At 43.6% G+C, this 27,410-nt stretch overlaps 1 protein-coding gene across 8 annotated transcripts in view; it reads right to left on the reverse strand.

Annotated features, from left to right (window-relative positions):
• The window catches only part of fam131bb (family with sequence similarity 131 member Bb), a 38,087-nt gene that overhangs the window by 5,436 nt on the left and 5,241 nt on the right, over positions 1-27,410 (reverse strand). For 2 of the 8 annotated variants that reach the window (XM_049583665.1, XM_049583664.1), the window contains exons 4-8: positions 27,212-27,306; positions 11,356-11,393; positions 4,424-4,648; positions 4,077-4,217; positions 1,315-1,625 (exon numbers count right to left, since the gene is read on the reverse strand). In XM_049583665.1, coding sequence (XP_049439622.1) covers positions 1,315-1,625; positions 4,077-4,217; positions 4,424-4,648; positions 11,356-11,393; positions 27,212-27,306 — 810 coding nt within the window. Of the gene's footprint in view, positions 1-1,314; positions 1,626-4,076; positions 4,218-4,423; positions 4,649-7,239; positions 7,343-7,769; positions 7,806-11,355; positions 11,394-24,125; positions 24,714-27,211; positions 27,307-27,410 lie in introns of those variants that run through there. The other 6 variants (XM_049583667.1, XM_049583666.1, XM_049583670.1 and 3 more) reach the window with 6 other exon arrangements.

A 27,410-nucleotide genomic window follows, 5' to 3' on the forward strand; every position in this document is an offset into this window, starting at 1 on the left:
TCAACACCGTTGCCGTTGTTAGCACTGTTAGTGCCGTTAACACCGTTAGTTGCTAGCCGCTGGTTCTGGTTTTTGGTATTGATGTGCTTGTGTTGTGCTGTCAGATGTTCTCTCTCCTCCTCTCAGGGTGTGTATATGTGGTTGAGTGTGAATGGATGTTGCAAAGTAGGTGGTGTTTGCTGATTGGGCTGTTCGAAGAGATGACTGTCACCGGATTAGACAGAGGACATAACACACCTCCAATATTCAGAGCAGTATGTAGACAACCCCACCTCCAAGTCTAAATCAAAGATAAGCTCTGAATGTCATATACAGCTACTTTAATGTAGAGCAACATGTCAGTCCCTTTCTTGGAAATTAAAGGAAGTAGTAAAATTAAGAGACACTTTAAAGAGAACACCTTAAATTACACCAATTAAACATTTCGATATGTTACTTCCATGGCCTAGGAAAGTTTGGTCAATATTTGTGAATGTGAATTACTTTCTCTCATCGCCAGAAACCAGAGAAGTAAGTCTCAAACTTGTGATGTCATCAAGTATAAAATCTGGTGCTGCTCCACAGACAGTGAATGGGAGACTGATTTTGTGAACCCACAGGATGTTTGTTTTCCTCTTTATACCCAAATGAGTTTTATTCTGCTGCAATGCTCTCAGTTCTGACACAGAAAATGTACCCATATACTCAGCACATTCCCCTGGGTGCTCTCAGTGTCATCTATAACATCCTTCCGAATTCATTGTCTATGGAGCAGGTCCTGACTTTATACTTGATGACATCACAAGTTTGAGTTTTAGCACTCTTGTTCGGGATTTGAGAGAGAGTTGTTCATGTTAACTTATATTTTTGGACTGAATTATTATGTGTGAATTTTGAAAATGGATGTCATTTCCCTTTGAAATAAAAAAAAACAGTGGAAAAAGATTATTTTTTCAACTACTATTTCCAGAATAAACTTTCCCACTCGACATAAAAACCAAAGTTTCTTTTAGCTGAGTGACTGATTTAAGTCTATGTTATTAAAGTCTATCTAGTTGGTTTTGAAAAAGCTTCATAAACCTGGGTGTTACAGAGCTTCCTTAGGACAAAGGGGATCACGTGTTGTAACGTGAACCAAAAATTGAATTGACTGGGATGGTATTTTGACAAGCTCTTTTGACATGACGTAACCTGCTTCTCTGGGACCGCTCAGGTTTATGCATTATTGGATTGACTTACAGCAACAGTAAATATGCTCACATACTAAATCTCTACTCCATCTAGTATTTCTCTGGGGCTACACCCACATGTCACCCCACAGAAGTGATACTCCACCTGTTGTTGCTGATACTGCAGGAGCTGCTGTTGCTGGTAGTGCTGGATCTGTTGGATCTGCTGCAGCTGTTGTAGTTGACTCTGCTGCTGGAGAGCGAACTGCTGTTGCTGTTGCTGCGACAGGAAGTGAGCCGCTGCCTGCCCGTCGTACCCTTCGGTCCCCATGACGTAGGTGCCGGCAGGGGGAGACGCCACGTTGGAGGGATCGTTGTTGATTGGCTCCCAGGCATCAGAGGAGGAGAGGCAGTAGTGGCCCTGGGAGACGTATGTGTGAGGCCACACCTCTGCTGAGGAGTGGTGCAGTATCTGATCTGGAAATAATGAAAAAAGGAAGCATGTGCTGTCAGAAGTGTTGTAACAGGAATATGGTATGACAGAGGTTTGTTTTAGTAGCTAAAAGCACAGTAGATTGAATCATCCTGATGATATAATCTTCATAGTACATGCACGTCTCCTTCTGCACAGTGATACAGTTGGCAGGTGTAGTTTGGTAGAGACAAAATAGTTCCTAAATTAAACTGCTCACAACAAGGACTGTAGATTATCTTGAGTAACTGGATTTCTGGAAAGACACTTTCTTTCTTTATTTTGCCACTTTGAGCACCGCGAGCCAAGTGCCATCTAGTTTCATTATATTGGAGAGGAGGCAGACATCTCTACAGCCGATATCGTCAACACTACACAGACCAAAACAATCTAGATTGATAAACACAGGAAAGAGGAAAAGCATTTCTTTGGATTTTGAGGTGAACTGTCCCTTTAAGTTGCTAACTATCCCGCCTCTAATGACCCACAATTGAACCTTTAATTGTGTTTGTATAATGCGGTTTCAGCTGTTAGCGTACAGTTAAAAATGCAGCAGACTAAGCCAGTTTGAAATTTGGCTTTGATCTGGCCTGCTAAACAGAATAAGGAGGTTTGACTGGGAGCTAAATCAAAAACTCACTCGCTGCAGAAAAAAAACCCCTCCACACTGGCTGAATAAGTGTTATGACAGAGACTGTCCTAGATGTACTGAATAGAGTTTGAATGCTGGCACACCTTCCACTGTTGATTCATCACTTGTGTCAAACTGTATAATGCAGACGCAGCCTTGATTTTGTGCAGTTTATCTTTCTTTCAAGAGGAAGGGTATAAATTAGGCCCAAGAGTAAACACAGCCACACATTTTCACCCTCTGCTAAGAGTTTATTTAACTAAAAAAAATGATGAGATAATGTGATGCAAATGCATTTATGAAGCATCATATCCTTAAGGAGGTTTATCTTAGAACAACAAAGTCATCTCATTATAATCATCTACACCTCCAACTTCATGGGGAAAAGTTTGCGGAATGTTGAATGAATGAAAATTGTGGAATAAAAATGTCCGAAATCATTTTGTATACAGATGCAGTGTCTGGGTTTACCTCTGAACAGGTGATGTTGGAAAATATGAAATTTGTAATGAGCTTGACCTAATGAGCCTCCAGCCTGGACGGAGGAACTCAATGTTCTCATTACATGACACATGCTATACTGCAAGCTGCTTATCTGCACATGAATCAACACTCACATATGACAGCTGTTTTACTGCTAACAGCCCATATATTATAATATATATTGAATATACACTATTATACATTCAGTAAGTGTATAAAAATGTACCGTATGCCAATGTTGGAAAGTAATTAAGTACATTTACTCAAGTACTATACTTAAGTACAGTTTTGAGGAACTTAATTTACTTGATTATTTCCATTTTATGCTCATTCTGCTGCACAACAAGAACTTTAAAGGAATATTACACCTGAAAAATGACCATTCGTACACAAATTACTCAGCACAAGTTACATTGAATTTGTAAATTGTTTTTCTCGGATGCCTCCACGGTGAACGAAGCATCCAAAAAAGGTGAACATGCCTTATGAATTAAGTAAACAGGGTCTGCGTGTAACAACAGCAATACTATATCAAAACATCTGTTTATCAACTCTCACGCAACTCCTGCATTATAATCCAAGTCTAATTTCTCCAGTTCTACGCTCAGTACATCCCGAACACATGCATTGTTGCTAAAACATTATGATTTAAAACACATCAGTACAAACAGTCTAATGCACAGCCAAGAACATGAGCACGAACATGAACGCTGCTCAAGCAGATCTCATACACAAGTGTATGCTAGGCAGAAGTGTTTAATAATACAACGTTTAAGTGAAAATACATGTGTTTGAGAAGTACCGACTGTATGACTGAATAAATGAGACTTGGATTATACAGCACCGGTTGTGTGAGAGTTTGTAAAAGGATGTTTTGATATAGTTTTGCTGTTGTTTTACATGGGCCCCATTTACTCAATTCATGAAGAATGTTCACCTTTTTTTTTGGATTCTCCGTTCATCGAGGAGATGTGCGAGAAAAATAAAGTTTTCTCCATAAACTCAAGGTAACAAGCGGTGAATAATTAATATACAAATGGTCATTTTGCAGGTGAAGTATTCTTTTAAATACATTTTGCTGCACTACTTCCACTTTTAAAGGAGTATTTTTACATTTCCTTAGGTAACAGATGTTAATACTTCCTCCACCACTATATATTATTATATGACAAATTATCTTACAGCATGTTTTTAAGATATTTTAAAATACCATTTACTTTACACCTTGTTTTGGGCCTTCTTCCCCTGCTAAATAATCTTTGCCATCATGTAAAGATTCAGCAACACAAGCTACTTTGAGTCTGAGCTGCTGTCATATGTGTAGTCCTTTGTAGCTGTTTACCTCGACTGGTTATGCTCTCCTGGTTGACCTCACTAAGATGAGCCACACTGCCCTGGTTCGACCCCGACCGCGGGCTCTCTCCATCCATCGACGACCAGGCTAGGAGTGTGGCCTCCGAGATCGCAAACTGCTGCAGGATACCTGAGGTCAGGATTCAGAGGACAACCCAGGATTACTGTGAGGGCTGCATTAGATTTAATTAGCCGAATAACTGGCAGGAATCCCACACAGTGAGGTGAGGAGCGCATAATTCTGCTGATGACAGTTAACAGGCACTGTGGAGTGCCTGCCCTCCTCTGTGTGTGTGTGTGTGTGTGTGTGTGCGTGTGGGTGTGAGTGCTTCCAACCTGCAGTGAAACGAGCCTCCTTCTCTCCGTCGCTGAGGTCACTGTAGGCGTCGTTCTCCAACCGCCGCTCCTTCTCCCGCTCCTGGGTGCTGATGCGGGCCTGGGGGTTGCCCCCTGCGCCCACCGTCTGCATGCCCCAGTTTTGCCATTCAATCATGTGAGCGACGCGACCCTGGGCCATGGCTGTAGGCTTGGTGACTCTCTCCTTCATTGTGCGACTAACACCTGGTGGTGATCAAGATGAGGTACAGGAGGAGGGAGCGGAGGGAAGGAGGGAGCAGAGGGAGCAGAGGATGAGGATCCCAGGAGTTTGAAGTGAAAGAAAAAAAGAGGTAAGAGGTGAGAGTTTGATGCAGGGGTGATGAGAGGTGTTGAGGGATACAGCATGTGAGGGAAAATGAAGACGGAAGTGAAGCAGCAGGTTGGTAGTTTGGAGATAAAGCAGTGGATGGACAAACAGGAAGAGAGGGGAAAGAGAGACAGGAGACAGACATGTTATCATGAGTTGTGTGACTGTTGTTTGGTCATGGATGTGTTATGGCTTATGAAACTATGGATATCCAGTAGACTAAACTGGTGTGGAAGGAAATAACTGGATGGTCAATGTTCTCCTCAAATATGATGCCAGTCATTTAATTACATTTTTACTGTATGATTGATGATTACCATAGAGGCTGACCAGAAATGATTAAAGGGACGGTTCACCTGTAAATCGAAAATACGTATTTTTCCTCTTACCTGTAGTGCTATTTATGAGTCTAGATAGTTTTGGTGTGAGTAGCAGAGTGTTGGAGATATCGGCTGTAGAGATGTCTGCATTCTCTTGAATATAATGGAACTAGATGGGACTTGGCTTGTGGTTCTCAAAGCGCCAAAAACATACATTTCAAAAGAATTAAAAAAAAAAAAAAGTCTTTCCAGAAATCATGATCTGGTTACTCAAGATAATCCACAGACCTTTTTGTGAGCAGGTCCTTTATACCAAACTACAATCAACTGTAACAGCCAACTGTATTACAGCACTGAAGGAAGCGTGCATCTTCTCGTGGATGAGAGGATTGTGTTTGTGACAGCAAACAGCTGAGCTGTAAAGTTAGCTAGCAGTAGATGTTGACATCTCACGCCGTCATGAGCCTCTCGCCCATGGAACTATTTTCTTTCAACCGAACTACACCCGCCAACCACATCACTGTGCAGGAGGAAGGGTGCATCTACTCATGGATGAGAGGCACGTTTGTTACGGCACGAGATGTAAACGTTAATGGCATCCTCATCAGCTGAGCTGTAAAGTTAGCTAGCTCAGTGGTGGTAGGTGAGCTAGCAGTAGATGCAGTGATGGATGTCGTTCAGTAGAAAGAAAATAGTTCCTACATGAAACTGCTCACAACAAGGTCTGTGGATTATCTTGAGTAAGCAGGTCGGAATTTCTGGAAAGAGACATTGCTGTTGAGTTTTTCAAATGTATTTTTTGGTGCTTTGAGCACCATTTAGTTTTATTATATTAGAGAGAAGGCTGAAATCTCTACAGCCAATACCTCCATCACTTGGCAACTCACACAAAAACAATCTAGATCAATAAATAGCTCTACAGGTATAAGGAAAAATATGTATTTTTGATTTGGGGGTGAACTGTCCCTTTAAAGTTTAAGTAAATATGTACAGCTATTGCTTTGAAGGGGATGTTTGAGGCACAAAATTGTCAATTTTTAAAAATATATATACTGAATATTGACTATTGGCAGTTTCAACAAAGATAATGAGGTACAGAAAAACATTGTCAGTCCAATCCTACTTCTCTAATGCCTGTAGTTTAATGAGGGTCTTCATGAACATCGATTATGAGAAGAGCTAAATGACGAAGGGTTGCTGAGGTGACATTCACATGTTTAATGAGACTAAGCCATTGTCTGTACGGGCTACAAGGAGGAGAGGAGGGAATGGATGTGTCTTGTCTGACAAAGGTGCACCATGGGATGGAATAGGTTAATTGGGGTGAGGTGGCTGTGTGGCATGAGTAATGAGAGGTTGGCTTGTTGACATGATAGTTTTCACACCTCCGCTAAGCTGCGCTGGGTAAGCAGAAAACTGCTCTCTTTCTCCTCGCTGTCTGCCTGAGAACTCGACTCATGCAAACACTGCAGAACATACAGTATATATTTTAAAGAAGAAATTCACTTCCTGCTGCCTAGCAGGAAATGATATCTGCATAATGGCTGTGCTCCACTTTTTCATGTGACCGGCACATGATGACACGTACTGTAAATCCCTGGTTGTTTGATTCTCTCTGATGGTGGCGCATGGAGATGAGATTTATGAATAAATTATAGGAATAAATTACAGGACAAATCTGTACCACGCCACACAGTGCAGCAGCTGCACTACATTTCACTGCACTCAAATAAACTGCACTGCACGAAACAACTGGATTAAACCAAAACAACACTGCACTACACTGCACTTAAAACTCTGTTGAACAAAGCACTTTACACGGTTCAAAACATCCATACTACTACTTGTTCAGGACAACACAGTTTCACAACCACTTAACATGGAAAAACTACACTTCCCACTCAACACTCACCTTTTCTTAGAGCAACAAGCTGCATGATGATGCGCTATGTGTGCGTGTGCGTTGTGTTTTGCAGGCTGAATTCATTCCATCAATGACTCAGGGGGGAGCCATTGACTAGTGTTATCACAGTGTGGAGAGGAAGTGATACAGGGGAACCCGTTTCGGGTACCATGCTGACTCCAGCGCCCGCTTGGGGCCGAGCCAACATGGGGTCATTTTACCAGTTTACAGCACAGACACACACCTGACACACCTGACAGAGAAGACTTAGCCAAAGCGCCGATGCCATAGGCGTTTGAGTTCCTCTTGAGCCGAGGCAGGATTGACGTGGTGTCTTCCATAGACAGCTAGAGGGAGAGAAGAAAGAGGAATGGAGAAGGGGGGAAACGTGTAGAGAAAAGGAGAGTATGGGAAGTGTGACGGGGCACACAAAGACATCGAGACAGTGTGTGTCAGAGAGGGGTGAGTGGAGAAGAGAAGTGATAGAGATGTTGGGTTAATACACAAGATAAAACCTGCATTACCCAAATCCTGATTCCAAGTTAGCTGTGTACTTTATTATCCTGCACAAATAAGTAATTCTGACTGTGCCCACTACTGTGCACCACTACGATAAACCGAAAGAGATCAACTGTAAGGCAGAGGTGAAGGGGAGTCGTGAGGGTGGGGCGGGGAGCTCATGGCTAAAGGGTGAGTTAAATCAAAACAGGTGAAAGGAACAAATAGATAGAGGAAGAAAAGTAGTAGACGAAGGAATGGTGTCACAACACTTACATTGATTCCTTCCCATGAAAATTCTGAACGTCCATGCTGAGGAAGAGAAATAGGAGGAGGGAGGGATGGGGAAAGAAGGAGCAGGACAGAGTGAGAGAGTGACAGGACAGAGAGAACATTGACGTGCATGGGACGGGAAATGGGAGAAGACGAAGAGAGGACGGACAGAGGGGGGGATTGCACATCGGACATGCAGAGGAGGAGAAACAAATTCGGAGAAGGGAGAAGAAGAGAGACAGATACACAGGATTTTCCAGGGACGAGGAAGAGTCAAGGACCAGAATGACAGGGAGAAGGGAGGGGATTAAACAGGGATCAGTATATTTGCTTAGTTCTGTATAGCAGAGTGAATACGCTACGGATGAATGAGTCTCCTCTCTGGTTACATGTGCTGCCAAAAACACTGAAAGCCAGCGGAAAATCGAGTGTGAGTGAGAGAGATGTCAGTGCTGTGTCGAACGGTATCTGATGATGCAGACAGACAGGGGACTGAGGCTATCAGGAGGAACGGGAGGCTGTGTGTTCATGTGTGTGTGTGTGTGTGTGTGTGTGTAAAGGCAGATGCTGGGGACAAAGCAGATAAGCAGCAGCCTCTGCCACAGCATTCCTCTCCATCAGACGCTAACTAGACTGGGGACACTGGTGGGTTAGTGGCTGTGCTGAAATGTTTTCACCTTCCTGTCGGTCGAGGCTGAGCGAAAACAAAACAGTAAATAAACAAAACTGGAAAAATCTCACCGGTCCCCGACATTTATCACACATGTATCCTCTCCAGGTTTGTTTTTCAAAGAGTGTAGTTTATTATTTTTCCTAGCCTGTCACAAAGGTGGCCGCGTCTCCATTTGTATATATGTGAAACCCTGCAATGTAAACAGCAGCAGAGGAGGGAGTACTCAGATCCTTTTATTAAAGGAACAGTTTGACATTGTGGGAGATATGCTTATTTACTCTCTTGCTCGGAGTTTGATTGCACTCTCGTGTTTGTGTGGTAGCTCACATAAAGACTGGAAGTAGAGGGAAACAGCCAGCCTGGCTCTGGCAAATAAAAAAGCTACCTCCCATCACCCCTAAAGCTCACTGATTAGCTCATAAAGGGCCTTATTTAAATCATCTAGAGTGCATGGTCTAAAGTACATGGTGCATTTGCATTAAGGGCGTGCCCAACCACTTCTGCTCGTTAAACGGTGTATAATCTGGGCGCAAGTGGCAAAGGGGTTGTATTTAATCCCTTAATTAATCATGGGTGTGTTGAGGGTGTGACGTAACTTCAACTAATCAGTGTCATCTCCCATTCACTTTAAAAGCCAGGTGCACCTGCACATGGCACACTGGGATGACATGCAGCAGAGGGCCACAGGCTGGACTCGAACCCGGGCTGCTGCGGCAACAGCCCCGCACATGGGGCGCCCGCTCCACCACCAAGCCACCGACACCCTGTAAATGTTTTCTGTTAATGGGAGTTGGACAGCAGCTCTGCTCTGTGCTCTCTGCTGCGTTCATGTTTTAGAGAATGTGATTAATATTCTCCTCATTATTATTTCACCCACCCACAACCCATCCGCATGTCCCTGTGTGTGTAACAAGCAGAGTGTACGCCTATGTAGGCACGTCTTACTATCTGGATAATGCGCTCTTTAAATAGCAGGATAGTGTTGGTCAATGGTGCAATTGCTTTTTGCTGCCTGAAAATAACAATGTGCCAACAATGCGCCTGACCACACCTCATTTTGAGACCTACTGCCAAAGAGCACAAGTACATTTGCTACTTACACAACGTGGGTGCTGGCTGTGAAAATGACAACTGTGCTGGTCTGAAACTTGCAATCACAGTTTCGTTGCGCAGTGCACCACTTTGCACTGGGTGTAAAATAGGGCTCAATATCTTGTTTGTTTAATCTGTACAAAAACCTTCTTCCTGGTTGGCAAGGCAAGTAGAGACTCCAGTAAATTTCTGTGCCTGGTCAAGAGATAGTCGGGCATATGATCCTTGTAAAAACATTTTTCCATTTGGTTTTGTACAGATTAAATAAACAAGATATGACGTGTTAATTAGTGAGCTTTAGAGTGTTGGTATGTGGATTTTGTTAGCTTTGGTCGGAGCCAGGTTAGTCGTTTCTAGTCTTTGTGCTAAGCTACGCAAACCAGCTGCTCGCTGTAGCTTCATATTTACCATACAAACATAAGAGAAATCTATTAATTTGAGCTTAAACATGAGTTTTGTTCTTCCTGACTTCATTTCTTCCCTCCATACAAATGAAAAACAGAAATATAATAATAAAAAATACACTTAATTAGAAGAATAAGTCCTGTATTCACTAAAGTATAAGTACAAAAGTATTATTGGCAAAATGTACTTAAAGTGTTAAAGGTAAAAGTGCTCTGTGTTATGTTATTATGTTAACTATATCCACGTGTAAACAGATTTGTAGTGCAGTACAGTGTTTCCTCTGCATTGTAGTAGAAGCATAAATTAGCTTAAGAAAGCACCAACGCCTCAAAATTGTACTCAATTGCTTATCATCGCTGGTCGGCGGACTGTTAAGTGTAAAGAAGAGGTAATTTAATGCTGAATGACATCATGAGAGAATGACTACCAGGGGTGGTGTTCACTATCTCCATCAGCTACATGCAGCATGTATCCAGATAGCTCATGTTAATCAATATCAGCCTCTTCCCGTTCTTTTCTTCACTCCTTCTTTTTCTTGTAATTCTATTCTTCGCTCCCACTCTCTCGCTCCTGGACTTCCTCACTCTCTTCCTCTCCCTCTGCAGGAGTGGCTCTTATGAGAGATTTAAGAAACTTGAGTGGTAGAGCTGGGCCCCTTGAAGCAGCTTTTCCTATGTTGCTTCCAATAGCCCTGACAACACTGATGTGTGTGTGCATGTGTGTGTGTGTGTGTGTGTGTGTGTGTGGCTGTGGCTGTTTTTTCCCCCCTCTACGGAGGACCGAAGGGCATTCTGGGGCACAATTCATAAATAAATGATGGAATCAGTCCACAGTGCATTTAAAAAGTAGAGTTCTCTACATTTTAGTCCAAAATGGTTCCCTCTCCTGTGTCCTGTCTCAGAGGGATCAGTTTTAGAGCACGGGATCAGTAAAGCAGCAGGGAAGGAGAGGGGAGTAGTGGTAAAAGGAGATAGTCATGGTGTGTAAGAAGTTGGAGAAAGACACAGTGATGCCTCTGCTGTTTTGCTTTCAACGAGCACTGAGCAGTGACTCTGTCAGATGGACATCAAGCAGCGGACGTCACAGCAACAACAATGAGCCGACCGAACCAGTGATTGTTCAGTCTTCCAGCTACACCACCCCATCTCGAGGGCGGGGAGGTGTAGTGGAAGTTAAGCGACTGACACTGACATGATGTGCGTGCTACTTCACTACTCTACTAGCGTAAGCACTGGCACCTTAAGTCACAGAGAGCTAGTGGGGTGAGCTGCTGCAGCTCATCATGTAGCTGCCTGTGTTTTTTTTTTTTTTTTTTTTTTTTAAATCAGTGGCCATGTTGGTTCCTCAGGTGGAGTGACAACAGTCCACTGTCAGAGGAAGTCAACAAGAGGGGGTGAGCCAGAGGAACTGAAAGCTTACCTGCTCCCCATCCTTCTGGACTGGGACGCCATCTCCCGCTGAGAGCAGGGTAAAGGAAGAGACAAGAGAGAGGAGAGAAGGAAAGTATATTGTTATTCATTGCATTTAAATCAATTCTTAATCAAATCACACAAGAAGCCTTGCTTCCACAAAATGTTCTGTGATCTAACAATACTACAATTCATAAAGCTTTGGCTGACGTCCAATAAGGAAAATGTTCTGTTCTTATTCATCTAAGGGTGAATTTCTGCTATTTCTTCCCATTTAATCATCTCTGTCGCTTTCCTTTTCCCGCACTGTCAAAGTTACAATAATTAGCTGGTTAAAAACACGTTTTGGTGCTCACTATCTGGCAAGTACAAGTACACACGCACACACACATATGCAGACACACACAAAATATCACTCCCCTTAAGAAGCAAGATAAACAAGATAAGATAAATATATCTGCAACAGTAAAAACACTCTTGAAATGTAGGAGGAATAATACCATGAAATAAAACAAAAACTAAAATAATCATTTTTGTTTTCATAAGGAACACAGGCTAACAGCTCCTTTAACCACACTGACTCAGAAGGGGGATTGCTGTGTTACACATATTGGCTGCTGTTTTCACTACTGCCAGAAACATTTTGATAAAATTAGTAAGGATTGTAAGCTTTAAAGTGTCCCCTTAAAGAAACAACAGCAAGGTTCTGTAAGTATATTCCCTCTGATATGTGTGGTCAAGATTTCTGCAACACTTTTCCCCCAAAGAAATATGAAATAATACAGTTCTAACCATATGCATACAATTTCCTACTTCTAATTTACATCTGGGACATAGTTAAGAGCCTTTCTAGTGTCAAATATACTCCATGAACTGAATTAAATCCTTATCACCTGTGTTTAAAAAGTCTATATGCAACAGTCAGAGCACAAATATATCAGCAAACCACTATTTGCTATGTAAAGATATATTGGAGTAATGGCGTCCTGAGCAGAGGATGAAGTCACACTACCTCTGTATGCGCTGTAACCTGAGCTTCTCTGTGGTTTGTTGTAGTAAGCCTATCCAGCTGCCTGTACATGTTAATGCATGTGTGTATCCCAGTGGTCAACTCATCGCTGCCGCTTTGCGTGCGCTCATACGGTGGTTACCGCCAACATCAGGGCAGTGTCACTGCGCATTCCCCACTGGTTAACACCATTAGCTCTGTCAGCACTGTTGCTGTTGTTTAGCGCTGTTTGCGGAGCTAGCACTGTTAGCTGAGCGCGTGTCCTGACAACTCATATAGTCTGAATTTCACGTAGAGCCTCTTAAATGTTGAATAAAAATGTTTGGCTGATAACACATATTAGTATATCAATAAATAAAGATTTCTTCCCTATTTTAGACGTAAGTTAACTTCTTCATAGCGAATACTCAGATTGGTGTAAAAATGAGAGATCGGCCTCCTTTGTCCTCTTTAACTGTGATTTATTCAAATTCACTATTCCAGTGTTACCTCTCCTGTCATGATGTCCAGGAGATTCAACTGAGAGTTTCCATCAACAACCCGCAGGCTTTATTTCACCCCCACCAGTGTCTAACCTCTGGTGTAAGCTTTAAATGAGCCAAGTCAAATCTTTCTTTCCTTAATAAACTTCCTCTACATGTAAGTGGAACCTGCATGTCGGTTGAAAATGCACTACAAAGAGTCAGTGGCAGATCATACACAGAGCCACCCGCCCAGCACACGGCAGATAGGAGTCATCAGAAATAGACCCTCTCTGTTGGATAAATGAACATTATTATCCTTCCTCTTTCCTGGCTGTCCAAATCCTAATTAAAACATTGGTTTAATTAGAGAGACTGTACTGGTAATGGAGTTTAAACACAGCTTCAGTCTCTAGGTGCCTGCTCTCTGTATCAGAGGGTCTCTATGCATGTGTGCAACTCTCAGAGGGGCTCACTCCTGTTTCAGCACTATGTGTGTGTGTGTGTGTGTGTGTGTGTGTGTGTGTGTGTGTTTGCACGTGTTGCTGAGCCAATCATGTTTTGTGTTTTTCCACAGCTGCATTTGGCAATCACAAGCGATTCCTCGGCAGCTCCGAGAAAACACAGAGAGTTGTTGGCTCTCTGGATGTCCAGTGATGTCTGTGACCCACTGACCCAGTGATTCACAAACATCAGCTCTGCTCTGTCTCTGTTGGGCTCTCAGATATTACCCTTCCCTCTGAACTCCATCCAGTCGCATCAGATCACTGTGAGGGCAGGAGACGAGGGACAGACTTCATTCCAGAAACTGACCCCCCTTTTCTCGCACGGGGAAGGGTGTGCCAACTACAAATCGGGACCACCACGCTCCATTTGCACAGTTAATACAGCACTCAAACATGGGATCCTCCGACACATTCTCACTCCGACCTCGTCTCAGAGTGAGACCAGGTTGGATTCTTTCATTTCAGGGGTCCTCTGTTACAAATATCATCATATATTATCTGAGGAGTTACTTCCAGGAGTGGTGGAGTGTTTTATGTCCCATTGAGTTCAACCCAGTTTCCCTCAACCCAGTTTGTGCATTCCTCCCATAGTTAGGGCTCCTAGGTTTCCCTAAATACCACTCAACATCACCATAGACGGTACACAAAGTCCCTGTATGCATAAATAGCTGTTTGGTTGTACATCACCGGGGTAAATTTACCTTAAAGGGACACTCCACAGATTTAATGAGTCTCTGCAGATTTCTAACACAAAACTTGACTTAGAAATTGGAGGTGATTAGTTGTTAAAACAGAGTACCAGTCAACCTGGCCCGTTTCAGGCCAATCACAACCATTTCTCTAATATGGAGCGGGTAGAATATGATGGCTGGCAAATTGTGGGGCCTTCTAACTTTACACAAAGTACCTGATGACGTTATTTTTGGCTTGCAAAAGCAACCAACATGGCTGCAGCTGATGTGAAACTTTCTGTTGGAGTACTATTTTCAAATTCTGATGGTGAAAACGGCAACACTCATTCACAGACATTGATGCGACACTATCACAGCTAATTTGTGCACGCTATAGTCTTTTTTATATTTGTCCATGGCTTAGCACTGGTTGTAGGTCTATCCAATTGTGTCCAGAGGCATTTTGGTCTAAGGTAGCCTGAGTGTCAGACTGAAGCTCCCAGAACCTTCAGTCTGACATGGCTTCCATTGAAGGCGATTTACAAGGGGGAGGGAACTTGATTTTTCCCTAACCAATCAGTAGAGATCAACGACTCACCCAGAATCTGACGTCATTAGTATCCATGCCTTGGGGGTGCCGAAAACAAGCGAGCATTGCCCGTTTAAAATGTCTCCGTCGTCGTGCACGCCCAGCTGCATCGCTGTTAAATCCAGTTTAGCAGCTTCCTTAATTTGGTCCTCCATTAACGCGAGTAGTGGCGAAATACCTCGATAGCCTCGTTAATGTGGTCTGTAGGATCTGTAGCGGTCGCCATTGTTGCTATCCTCACCAGTTACCCAGCGGTGTACAGCTTGACATCAGCGTGGCGCTGATTGGCTAATCGCTAGACTCCCCGGCGTTCATTGGTCCATCCAGCGTTTGGACGAGATAAATCGCAAATTCATTGAAGTATGCCAGACCAGAGATGCAAGCCTACTCAGTTGAGTGGGCAGGGTCTATGGTCTGGAACCAGGCTAGGTCTAAGGCTGTCGAGTACGCCCCTTGGAAATTGAAAATAATCTGAGAGGTTCCAGTCTAATGTGCATTTACGATTTGGTCTGGCGATGTCAGGCTGATAGAGTGTCCCTTCAAAGGTCCAGCGTGTAGTGTTTAGTGGCTAGCTCTAGCTGTGAGCTTGCTGTGTGCCAAGCATGTAGGAAAACTATGTAGCCAATGTGAAATTTGTGAACGGCCCTATCTAAAGCCAGTGTTTGATTTGTCCTTTCTAGGCTACTGAAGGTCACCCTGGAGGAAAACCTCTTCCTGTATGTAGATATAAAGAGTTAATCATACAACCCAGTTCAGGCCGAGCATTTGCGATGAAACCTTTTTAGGATGTTGCAAAGAAAAGCTACACAGGTGTAAACCTGCCCATCTCAGCTTGACTCAGGCTGGATGAAGGTGTCACCTGTGATTCAGTTTGTCCACTTGCCAGTGGCTGGTTTTAGGTAAGGCAGGTCACTTGTTTCAACAGCCAATCAGCTTGTGGCAAAGTCCACCGGCCAAGTCAGGTACAAACTGTCAGCAGATGGTATGTTTGCTTGCTGCAGCATTCTCAGACAGCAGCCCTCTCTCCCTGCCAAGCCCAAGTCCATCTCATTTGTAATCCTGTGGCTGTAGACATGTATAATATACAGCCATTTTTAACTTCCTGAAAAGCTGGAAATCCGAACGGAGGCACATAGAGTTGTTGCTATGGGGGCGATGCATCATCCTGTCTAGTCACATTGGTGTAAACTGGCAGGTTTTCAGAATGTTGCAGACCTGCGCATTGCAAGTAGTTGCAAGTTTCACCTCAATTCTTTGCAAATCTTTGGTCTGTAGGTAACAAAAAAACACAACAATTCTTATTTTTAGCTGACTATAAACTAATGAAAACATAATTATGAGTATTATATACAATTTCTGCTAGTAGATGCTTCTAAAACCTACACACTGGACCTTTAATACTGAATACTTGTTGGACATAATTTCAAGTTGGATGAAACAGGCAATATCAATGTCCAAAATCTAATATCAGCCAATTTCCTCTCTTAATTTATATGTAAGAAGATGCTCCTTGTACATTTTTCTAACATTTCTTTTTTCTGTAATGCATTATGGCCCATTAAGGTCTCTTAATGATGTGCTATTACCAGTTTCTCCGTGTTCAGCTGAGAGAGAGAGAGCAAAACATTGTTGTGCTCACTGCTGTTAAGGACCTGACAGGAAAACATAACATCAGTTTTGGATTGAAAATATTTCACTCTGTAAAACTCAAGCTGTTTTGGAAACATAATTTACTTTACTTTAAGCAACTTAACTTGTGTGACAAATTAAAATACACCATTCAAGGGCAAATCCCAGCCCCAGTCCCAACAAATGCCACTGCCAATTGTTGTTTTTACAGTCTAAGCGTTTTAACCGTGTTTAAGGGCACTAACGGCAGCTGTTGACAGAACTCCCCGCTCCACTGCAAATCCACCTTTTTGCTATCAAACTGTGAGAGACTGTGGGAGTGCGAACAAAGCATTCCTGAAAAAGAAAGCGGTGAAACGACTCTGGTTCAGCCCCCAAACTGTAGAAATGAAGAAACCACTTTGCACCAGGACTTGCCATTGTCAGAGAGGGTGGACACATTTACATTCAGGCGCTACTTTCACTGTTAGAAATGAACTCTGTGTGACCTCAGAGGGATTAGTCAGACAGGTTTGATTTTTGGCAATGTGGAGTGTGGTGTCGGTGTGAGGTGGTTACTTATGGGGTGATATCAGTTAGACAGAGAGATGCCTTGTCTTCTGCCTGGGCGGGAGATACTGTCCCAGATTTTTCTTCCCCATCTGGGTTAAAAATCCGCTCTGCAAACACAAACTACACATGAATGTATGTGCACACCCACACACATCTAGATACAGTATAATACACAGGGACACACACAACGCCAATCCCTCTTGTCCTCTGTTTCTCTCCCTGGCTTTGGCATCCTTAGTTTCTCTCCTCTGCATCCCTCAGCCTCGTTTGGCCAATTAGTAGATTAGCAGTCACTCTCTCCACATGAATCACAATATGGCTCAAGAGTTTTCTGGAATACAGCAGTACAAACTCCTACTGGGAAGCCCTCCAGCCTTTACACAGCAATGGACCAGAAACATTAAGTACAGTGTGTGTGCTTCTGTAGCTGTATGTATATGACAGTGTGTGTGTGCCTCAAATGAGATTACATCAAAGCCTGTGCTATTTGTGAAGTGAGCCACGAGGGTTTGGATGCCTATATCATGCTGTGATTAGTCAGAGTTGTTTGTAGTTCTCGGAATATCTGTAAAGATGATGGGTCAGTAGTCATTATCCAGGATCTCGGTGCTTTCTTAAGCCACGCTGTGTGTTTCTGCACCGGGATAGCTGATGCTCTTGAGCTCTCAGCAGCACAGTAAGCGAATGCGTAATTCTGCTCCTGAAGAGGCAGGATTCCTCCTTGAGGAAACAGCAACAACAACAGAGCACATGACCAGAGCTCTGAGCCAGCTTTTCCTCCCCTGGCGCTCTCCCTCCTCCCCCGCGCACACAGCGGTGCAGCGCTGGATACCCCCCTGCGGTCACAGGGGAGCTAGGCTTAGCTCAGCCGAGGAGAAGGATGGAGAAGGAGTCAGGGAGGGAGGGGAGACGGAGGAGGGATAAAAAAGAGGGAGCAGTGCGGCCGTGTGTAACGAACAACCAAAGATCTGCAGCAGCTGCACTGTCAACTCCAGCTCTGACTGTAGTGGCTTGACGGCTCCTGCTGAAGTGGGAAGCGTTTGAGCGTCATCTGTCTTTTTGTACTCCCAGTGCCCTGCAGCAATAACGCTGAAGAACCAAGGGGGCTTGGTGCTTGTTTACCATGACAGCTGCAGTAAGGCTGGTTGCCACGACGGGGCACCAGCTTGGATTGCAGCCCTCTTGCAGCGAGATGTGCAGATGCTGGGTTACAGAGCTCCAGAGTTCAGCAGGAACACAGCTGAGGACCTGAGCCCAGATGGTTGGAAGAGTTTGGTCGAGGAAAGAAAAATAGAGCCAAGTGTGTCTCAGGACATACTCCTCACACGTCTCTGACTGACACTTACACAGACACTCGAGCACAGCATGAGCTACTGCCATTAACTTGGTGAAATGGCATTCCCAATCTACATGCCCCCAGCCTGACATGCCTCATTAATCTGTTCAGGCATGAATGTGGCTGCCATCCTGTGCAGATCTCCATCACTGATACAGGATAAATAGGTTACAGCAGTCACTGGTGCACTGACTGTCGTATCTGAAAATCTACAGCATGTATCCTGACACAGGCAGCTGCAGCCCAGCATCATCAACCTGATCACTTCCATAAACATCCTAATAGCCTGCTAAATATATAATGAATATTTAGACCTGTAACAGAAAAAAGCTGTTATCTGATTCTGTTTAGATGGAGGGAAAAAACCTGCAGAGGCGAAGGAAATCAACCAGTCGTTCAGCAGACAGCACGTTGTATGCAGAAAATCTTTATTTTCTTGCTCCTTGGTATTCAAAGGAGTCATCCCGCCTTTGAGAACGTGGCCTTTTTCCTTATCAGCACTAGAGTGGTTAGTAGCTGCAGATAACACTGACACAACCAACGCTGGTTTGCGCACTAATGCTGAGTGCACACACAAATGGCACATAACTTCACACACACTCTCTCACCGATCAAATTGCAGAGATGAAATTCTCTCTTTCACAGCATTATGTTTCAATTTCATAACACACTCTGCGGCTGAGTCACATTGTTTACAGAAACGCCTGCCATCATGTGCCCACACACAGGCCTCTTATTTCTGATCTGCCACATACACGTACAGTCTGAAAATGCTCTGTGGCAGAGTAAGCACATATAGACACACCTATATACATTTTAATCAGTTCCCCTCCAACAGTGATCCGGGCTTGTACCTGGCATCCTGTGACAAGGCACACCATAAAGAATATGACACATAAATCTGTAGCTAAAGACCCTTTGCTATATACGCTGCACCGGAGTCCTTGAGTGTACACACACACATAAGCTGCCACACACCAACACAGGTAAGGGTCATCGGGTCCCCTCTTGTCTCTGAGGCACTACATCACTGACTCATTCACCTTGAATGTGTTCATGTGCGCAAGGCTTTTCCACCTGGACAGAAGCCAATCAATCAGCCTCCACCTCAGTCTGCCACATTTGCCAGTTTACAGGCAGGCTGCAAACTGGCTAATGCGGGACCTGGTATCAGTTGTCGAGTGAGTGTGTGTAAAGGCACGGTGTTAGCGGGGGTGTTTGGGTTTTTAAATTAATGACAGGGAATCCCTCTCTGTAGTGCAGCAGCGAAAACAGAGAGATGGGACACAGCAGTGAAGCAACAGTGGTGCCTATACACCACCCACACATGGGCCTACGTGCGTATGAATATAGACTGCAGCAAGACCGCATCGTATGAGAGGCGGATGTAAACTTGAGGTCATTCACAGGTCCATGCATGGACACATATATAAATATACCAGTATACACACATATATATATATATGTGGGTGGGTGGGTGGATGCATGGATGCATAGATAGATAGATAGATAGATAGATAGATAGATAGATAGATAGATAGATAGATGAACATGCAGGCAGACAAACTGGGCACTGTTTGGAATATTTTAAAATTAGCAACACAAAACCCGAGTTATTCAGGGGTTGGCTAGTAGGCACTCAAGTCCTTATTCAAGTCCCAAGTCAAGACAGGCAAGTCTTGAATTAATCCCAAGACAAGTCCCAAATTCTAAACTTTGAGTTTCAAGCTCCAAACAAGTCATACTGTGCTCTTGACTTTAACTCTACCTATTTGTTAAAACAATTTTGTAGGAAGTTGTTGCGTCTCCATTTGTAATTTTCCACTCACATGTTTTGTTTACCGCAATTTGTTTTTTGTTGACCACCATGTCATTTACGCATGCAAACAAAATTATCTTTGGTATTATATTTCCAACTGGTGCTCAGTAACTTAACGTAAGTTCTTCGTGGTTTTCTCCTACAACATGAGTGGATGCTGTCAGATTGGTTCAAACAAAGTGGATCTTCTGAGGACTTGAGTGTCAGCTTGCAGGGAATAAATAGCATTAATGATAGTTTGGTTGAGGTAATATAATGTAAATTAACTGATTTGTGGCATATTTTCTTTTTTAAGTATCAAGTATTTTCAAATAAAAAGGCTAGAGTCAAAGTGAAATCACGAGTCATTGGGGTTTAAGTCCAAGTTGATTTGCAAGGACTTTATGATTTTGTCAAGTTGAGTCTAAATTTATCAGACTTGTGACTTGAGTCTGACTCGAGTCCAAGTCATGTGAGTCAAATCCACACCTCTGGAGTCTATCAATACCAAAACGGTCCTTTTTTAAAATATCATAAGATGTAGAAACATACTTTTCTACAAATAAACATGACTTTGTACAAAGCTCTTTTTCACTTAACAAACAAAAATGTTAAATGTTGTTTAAACACAAGCTGTTGCAAAAGAACTTTACCGGTATTTAACAGTCTAAAACTGGCAAAATGATGATTTAAGTCTGTAACTATGTGATCAAATAGCTAGCAAACAAGATCATGAGTATGACAACACACTCAATGCCACTTTAGATAACTGTGCTACAAACACATTTCAGTGCCAGAAAAATATGTGCAGACACACACGCACACACGGAGTCAGCTATTAGTGCTAATTGAATCAGTAAGTGGTGCATCAGTGGCGTGGCACCTTACCAAAGCCAACTTAGAGAAAGTATAGAGACAGTCTGCTGAGAGGCGGCACAAACAGGTGAGAGTTGTCATAATGCCCCACATTCATATCTATAATTTCACCACTGCAGCCTGACCCATAGCAGTTATCTTCACACTGCACACAATGCCCTAAATTACACAGTGATTAATGTTTCCAGCACTCACATGTAGCCTATAGCGTGGCCTGGTAAGTGGATACAGAAAAAATGCCTCTGATGCTGAGTACTTTTAGCACAGTTACGGGTAATGGCATTATCAACACTACATCTAGGAACGTGATCAACATCACGGTGCCTGTATCAGAATAACCTACACTGTGTTCGGCAGCTGTGGAGATTTGCTCTCAATGAAGCATACATAAGCTGTGTACTGCACACGAGCTGAGTCACCGACAAAAAATACAGTCGGTAGTGATTTTGCAGTAGATCTTGCTGCCTTCTCCTCACTGATGAGGCGAAGAAGAATGTGCACCTCCCATCATATGCTTCTCAAGGCCTTTTGCTCTCTGAAGGGGTGATGGATGCGGACATCTCATCCACTGTACATCATTGTGTCACCTGACTCAGTTACAGTGGTGGTGAGGGGATGCTGGGCTACAGCAGATGTTATAAGAGTCAGTTTAAAACACAAACCAAAATAACTAGTAACAAGGGCAAAGGTTTTGTTTTGAACATTGGGGTGTGAGACATATATATATATATATATATATATATATATATAACATAAATTTTGAGCGTCAAACACATAATTTACTGCATCGATTTATGGTGAAAACTTACTTAATTTCATCTAAATAAAAGTCCTCTCCTATTTTTATGTTTTTATGAGGTGGGGACAAATACACGTTCCCTGCGTCCCCCCTGAAATCTATGCCTATGACCATTAACATACAGAATACTGCAGTGATAAGGAGTTTATCTTCAATAGATTATTTGTAGACTGAACTTTTTATTGGCAAAGAAACACTTGAAGGTGAAAGGGAATTAACCCCAGCCGTGGTATTTACGTCAGCCCTTATTTTCCAACTGGGTCTGAATTAACGGCTGCAAACTCACACACCAACTATCCTCACTGCCTGCATGTATCAGTGTCTGCAACATTTGCAACTATACTGCTTTTTTTGGCCTTGAGTTTTTTACGTCTGGGGCTTTCTGTTTGAATAAATTCAAATCGCCAGACCTCTAATAACAAGTGATATGTAGGGTAAAGTGTTGTCCTTACAGGGGATAATAAAGCTTTCTATTAGCATTGCACATCCCCTGTGACATCCAAAACAAACTAAACTATGCAGTATACTTCTTCAACCTGCTGGGCACAGACGAATCACACAGAGGCATGATTTTTGCCATACTACAGCAGCGTGTGCCTCCACACAGATATCCCTGCCTGACCACGGAGCACACACCCGGATACGATGGAGCTGGGAGAGATAGTGTTACCACAGGGCAGACAGATACATCAGGGCTACTCCTGTATAGAGACAGAGCCAGTGCTGCTGCTGCTGCTGCTCCTCCTGTTGATCTCTGCTTGGCAGCGCGGACTGCAGTTGAGAAGCCTGATCAATAGCACACACTAAAGCCATCCTCACCCAGGATAAACACAACCACGCCTCGAGACTGCCGCTGGTTCCGATGCTTATGAGAGAATCCCAGGCTGAGGCACACAAGCTGCTTGAAAACATACTGTTTATTTACACATTTGTATTAGATTATAGCACACACAGCTTGGAATAACATTTGTATTCCCTTGAGTAGATCTCCACTACATGTGACTGACAGGCTACAGTGTACTTTTCCTTTTATACACAGCTCATCATCATTTATCCCTGATTAGAAACTGCTATTACCAGAGCAGCCTTATTGAAATCTTAAGCTTCTCTGATCACTCGAATAAAAACGGAGCATCAGTATTCAGGTGGCTCACGATCAGATTAATGTGGCACCTTTCCAAAGCCTTCTGTCCTCTTCAATCACATTATTTCCAGCGGGGCTTTGTAAGGTCTCCTGTCTTGACCTGACTGTTGACAGAGGATCCTAACCTCCTCTCCCGCTTTGCAATGTGTCAAACACTATAATCTGGCTGGCCTGAGCCGCTGTAACACTGGTCCTGCTGTATTCAGTTCACACCTGCCTTCCTAACTGTGTCATGTGCTGTAATACTCTTTCTTCTTGCATGTTCAAGGACATGTATTTAAAATCCTCTTTATCACATCTTTACATTTAGTTTAAAAAGGGACAGGGGGGTTGCACAACCAAGCAGGAAATCCTCTCTACCTGGTTATGACATTCACGACCCCTGCAAAGGTTATGCACTTTTCAGAGTGACGTTAAAAAAACACACTCTGACTGATGCTTTTTAAGAGCCTGACGTGCTAAGTGACTCATTAATATTTAACACCAAAAAGAAGTCTGTGTTTATTTTTACCTTTGAGTGTGATTCATGCAACATACGAAGACATGCACTGCAGTATAGTTAAACTATATCTATGCAAACAACTTTAAAAAATATATGTATCATTTACACAACCACTCCCAGTCTTTCACCATGTAGCAGCAGTTCCTAACATGCCATCTATCCAAGAGGGTCCTCACCTGAAAACTCCCATCAATCCCACACACCCTGGCCTGCACGTATTCGCCCCTCCCTCTCCCCCTCTCTCCATCGCCATCCGTCCGCCTCCCCTCCTCCCTGCCTGCCTGCCTGCCTGCGCTGAAATTCTTCCTCTGCTGCTCGTTTCTTTATCCCCCCTCTATCCCTATTATTCATGCAAATAATAACAAACTGAGCAAACGCCCCTGACAATAGCATTATCCCTTGTCTCTTTTTCCTCTCTTTCTCCGAGCCATACCGCCCTATAAATAAGCACTATCACAGCGTTCCCCTCTCCGCACCTCCCTCTCCTCTCCATCCCTCTCTGCCTCCTACTCACACACATATACATACTGCCAAACAGCATCATAAATCAAGGGATGGGAGGAGGGAGGGAGGGGAGGGTAGGGATGGTGGGGGATGCAACCACACACACACACACACACACACACACACAGAGTACCACATTTTAACACATATTGTCTCTGACATCTCGCCTGTATACTGAGTGTACAGCTTCTGGGACCACTGCAAGAGAAGCAAGCACCTTCACACATATACATACAAAGCCAGTCCATGCATAGTCTCTCCACACACACACACACACACACAAACCCCTCGCTCCTGCAAGACCCCCATCCTCCTCCTCATCCTCCTCACCCCCTCTGCCACCACCCCCACCCAAACCCCCCTCTAGCCCGCAATGAGAGAGAGAGAAGAGAAGCGGGGCTTACTCAGTCTCCTGGAGCCGATGCATCCCATGGTGTATTCACAAAGGCCCTGGATACAAGCGTGGAAGTGTTACCCAGACACCGTGCATTCTCCCTCTTCCTCCTGCGACTCTCTCTTTCTCTCGGCTCTAGCTTCTTTTTCTTGCTCTCCTGTGCTCTCTCTTTTTCTCTCTCCCTCCTGCGCTTGCTCGATCACTCTCTCTCTGTCTCTCCCTCCCTCCCTCTCCCTCCCTCTCCCTCTCCCTCTCTCCCCTCTGCTCTCTCTCTCTCTCCAGTGCAGTGTCTTAGAAGAGATCCGGTTAGTAAGTCAGTATGCCTGAGGGGAATAGATTGGGACTAAATAAAGATGTGAGGAGGCATTATTAGCATTATTTAAACAGTTGTCTTTTTTTTATAAGTATCAATATCACCAATGATATAACTGTGCTATTAGTACTCTAATCTGCAGGCATTATGACATTTACTTAAACAGTCTGAGTTACTGGGACTGACAATGACAGCATAATTGGATGATCTGCAAATGAGAATGATCAAAACCAACCACAGGCATTAATCTAATGAGAGGTTAAAACAACAATCACATTGACTATGTGTGTATTGGGCTGCCACTACAAGATCAATAGCCCAGTGCCGAGAGTGCCGGGCTGCCATTGTTGTAGATATCTCTGCACTGCCGTAATATTGTTGAGCTAAAATGGGGGATTCTCTCTCTGTCTCCCTCTCCTGTGTGCGCTCAGCCTGACAATGCACTGCAGCGGTTTCCTCGTGCCTCTCTCCATGTCCCTCTCAATCACCCCCCTCCTCCTCCTTCTCCTCCTCCTCCTCCTCCTCCCTTACACTGATCACTCGAGAAAAAAAAATGCACGCACATACACCAATATTAAACAATCCTGAGAAAAAAACAGCAGAGGGTTTTCCTTCACAGTCAAGCCGCCGCTGCCGAGTCTCCACCTCTTTCTATGTCGTCTCTCCGTATTGATCCGCCCCTCAGTCATCTCTGCACCTATTTCTTGCTTTCTGCTCACTCTGAGTCACATCCTCACATCTTCCTCTGTTCACTCTTTTTGTTTTCGCTCCTCTCCTTCAGCTCTATCCTCTCTTCCCTAGAGAGACAAATGAGAGAAGTGGCTCTTTTATCTACATCTCTCTCTCTCTCTCTCTGTCATTTGACTTGCATCTATATCTGTAACACCACCACACCTACACTCTCCACCTTCCCCCTGTCTCACCTCAGTTTCATATCAACGTTTCCTCTTTTTTTTTTAAATCCTCCCTCCCTCCCTATCTTTCTGACTCCTCTTCTGTCTGGGAAGCCCCCTGCCCTTCTCTCTTCCTCCCTTTGCTGATTACAAATTCATGGGTGCTGTTTCTTCATGTGTTTGTCCAGCAAATGACGCAGGAGCAGTCTGGACAGTGAAGAGGTGCATGTGCGGTCACTCATGTTGTGTTGACTTTACGCGCACTGGGTGAAGAAGACAGAGAGGAAGGGAGCACGACAGATGGAAGGACAGAGAGACAAAGACATGGGCACAGATGGGGGGGTGATGGGAAGGAGAGCAAAGAACAGTTGAGTCATGTGCGGGAGAGGTGTGGAGACGATGGTGTGTGAAATAACAATTAGCACTCCAGAATGGATGCAGGAAAAAGACAACAATCCTATTACTTAGTTTCAGAATTGTATAGATAACGAAAAGAGAGAGGCATGGACGTGTTGTAGCAATAAAAAAGAAAAGCCAAACATAACAAATAATACATAATATAGCCAATCCCTGCACTGTGTTTATATATAGATGTGCTCTCTCTGTTGGTTTTCCCACCGGGGCAGAGGAGATGAGGCTATAGGATGCTGCAGGGGTCAGCTTCACTCGGGGCTGTTGGCTCACATACCCTGAACCTGGCTGGGAAAAAAACAACACACTGCTCCTCTCTGCTGTGTGTAATTGCATGCTGAGTATATTGATTTCGACCCACGTCTCCCTTCTCTGGCTCTCAATTCCCCCTCCATCTGCCCATCACTCTGTCTAAGTCACTGTCTGTAATCCTTCAGACAGTTTCTCTCTTTGCACCGCTTTATGACATTTCATGCTTTTTTGCCGAAATCCTCGGTTAATCTAGGTGTATTTATCCTGCTCTACCTGTCGTTCTTTGTCAGTACGATTCATATTTGCCCCCCCTTCACCTTTTCTTCGCACATTCTCCTGTGTCAAAAGTAGGATATATTTAAACCCTGTGAACAAACTGGGTCAGATTACTGAGACGCAACCACACACACACACACTATGGCTGTGACAATCAATCAGTCAAACTATTTTGATGATTGATTAACTGTTCAAGTCAATTTGCAACAAAAATGCCAAACACCTGATGGTTCCAGCTTCTGAAAAGACTTTGCTGCCTTTCCTTCTCGTACATTACAATGTACGTACAAACAATAAAAGACATTTTATGACGTAACTTTGAGTTCTGGAGAATTGTGACCATCATGTTTCACTGTTTTACACACCAGGCGATTAATCATTTAAAGGAGCAATGCGTAGGACTCAAGGGGATTTAGTGGCATCTAGTGGTGAGGACTGAAAATTGCAACCAGATGAGACCTCCAAATTAGAATTCCTTCATTGTTCATCATTCAAGAGGTTTTCACCAGAAGCCGAATTATCCACAGAGCTGCCCTCCTCTCCAAAAGAAACACGCCACAGGTCTCATTTATTAACATTGCGTATGCACAAAACGAGGCTTGAAAGAGGCGTACGCCACTTCCCACGCAAAAGTCGTGATGTATAAAAACAGACTTGACAGAAGAAACTTTGACCCATGCTTACGAACATTTTGGAGAGGGGGAACTGGCAACACTGATAGTGAGATGGAAGCCTGATTATAGAAACTGTTGGCACACGCCATTTTTAGCTTTTGTTTGTACGTACGTCTTTAGTATGGATCCTACGCATTGTTTTATAAATGAGAGCCCTGGTGATTAAAACTGGTAGAACACTGAATAAAGCAGTTTCACATTACAAATCTGTGTTTCTCTTGCACTGTTTGGCATGTTACATGGGCAGCTAGCCCAGCACCTGCTAATTTGTGCTCACCTTTTTCCTCTGATAACTTGATACAGATGCAGATGTTCTGGAATTATCTGCAGAGGTGTCTTCCTCTCCAAAACAAATGGTCGCGGTGATTTAAGCTGGTAAAAATACAGAATAAAGCAGTTTCACATTTTAAAAAAAATCTGTTTTTCCAATGCTGCTCCACACAAAGAGGCTGGTAACGACTGTGGCTGACACAATA

This window comes from Epinephelus fuscoguttatus, linkage group LG8 (genome assembly GCF_011397635.1).
Source record: "Epinephelus fuscoguttatus linkage group LG8, E.fuscoguttatus.final_Chr_v1".
NCBI classification, from domain to species: Eukaryota; Metazoa; Chordata; class Actinopteri; order Perciformes; family Serranidae; genus Epinephelus; species Epinephelus fuscoguttatus.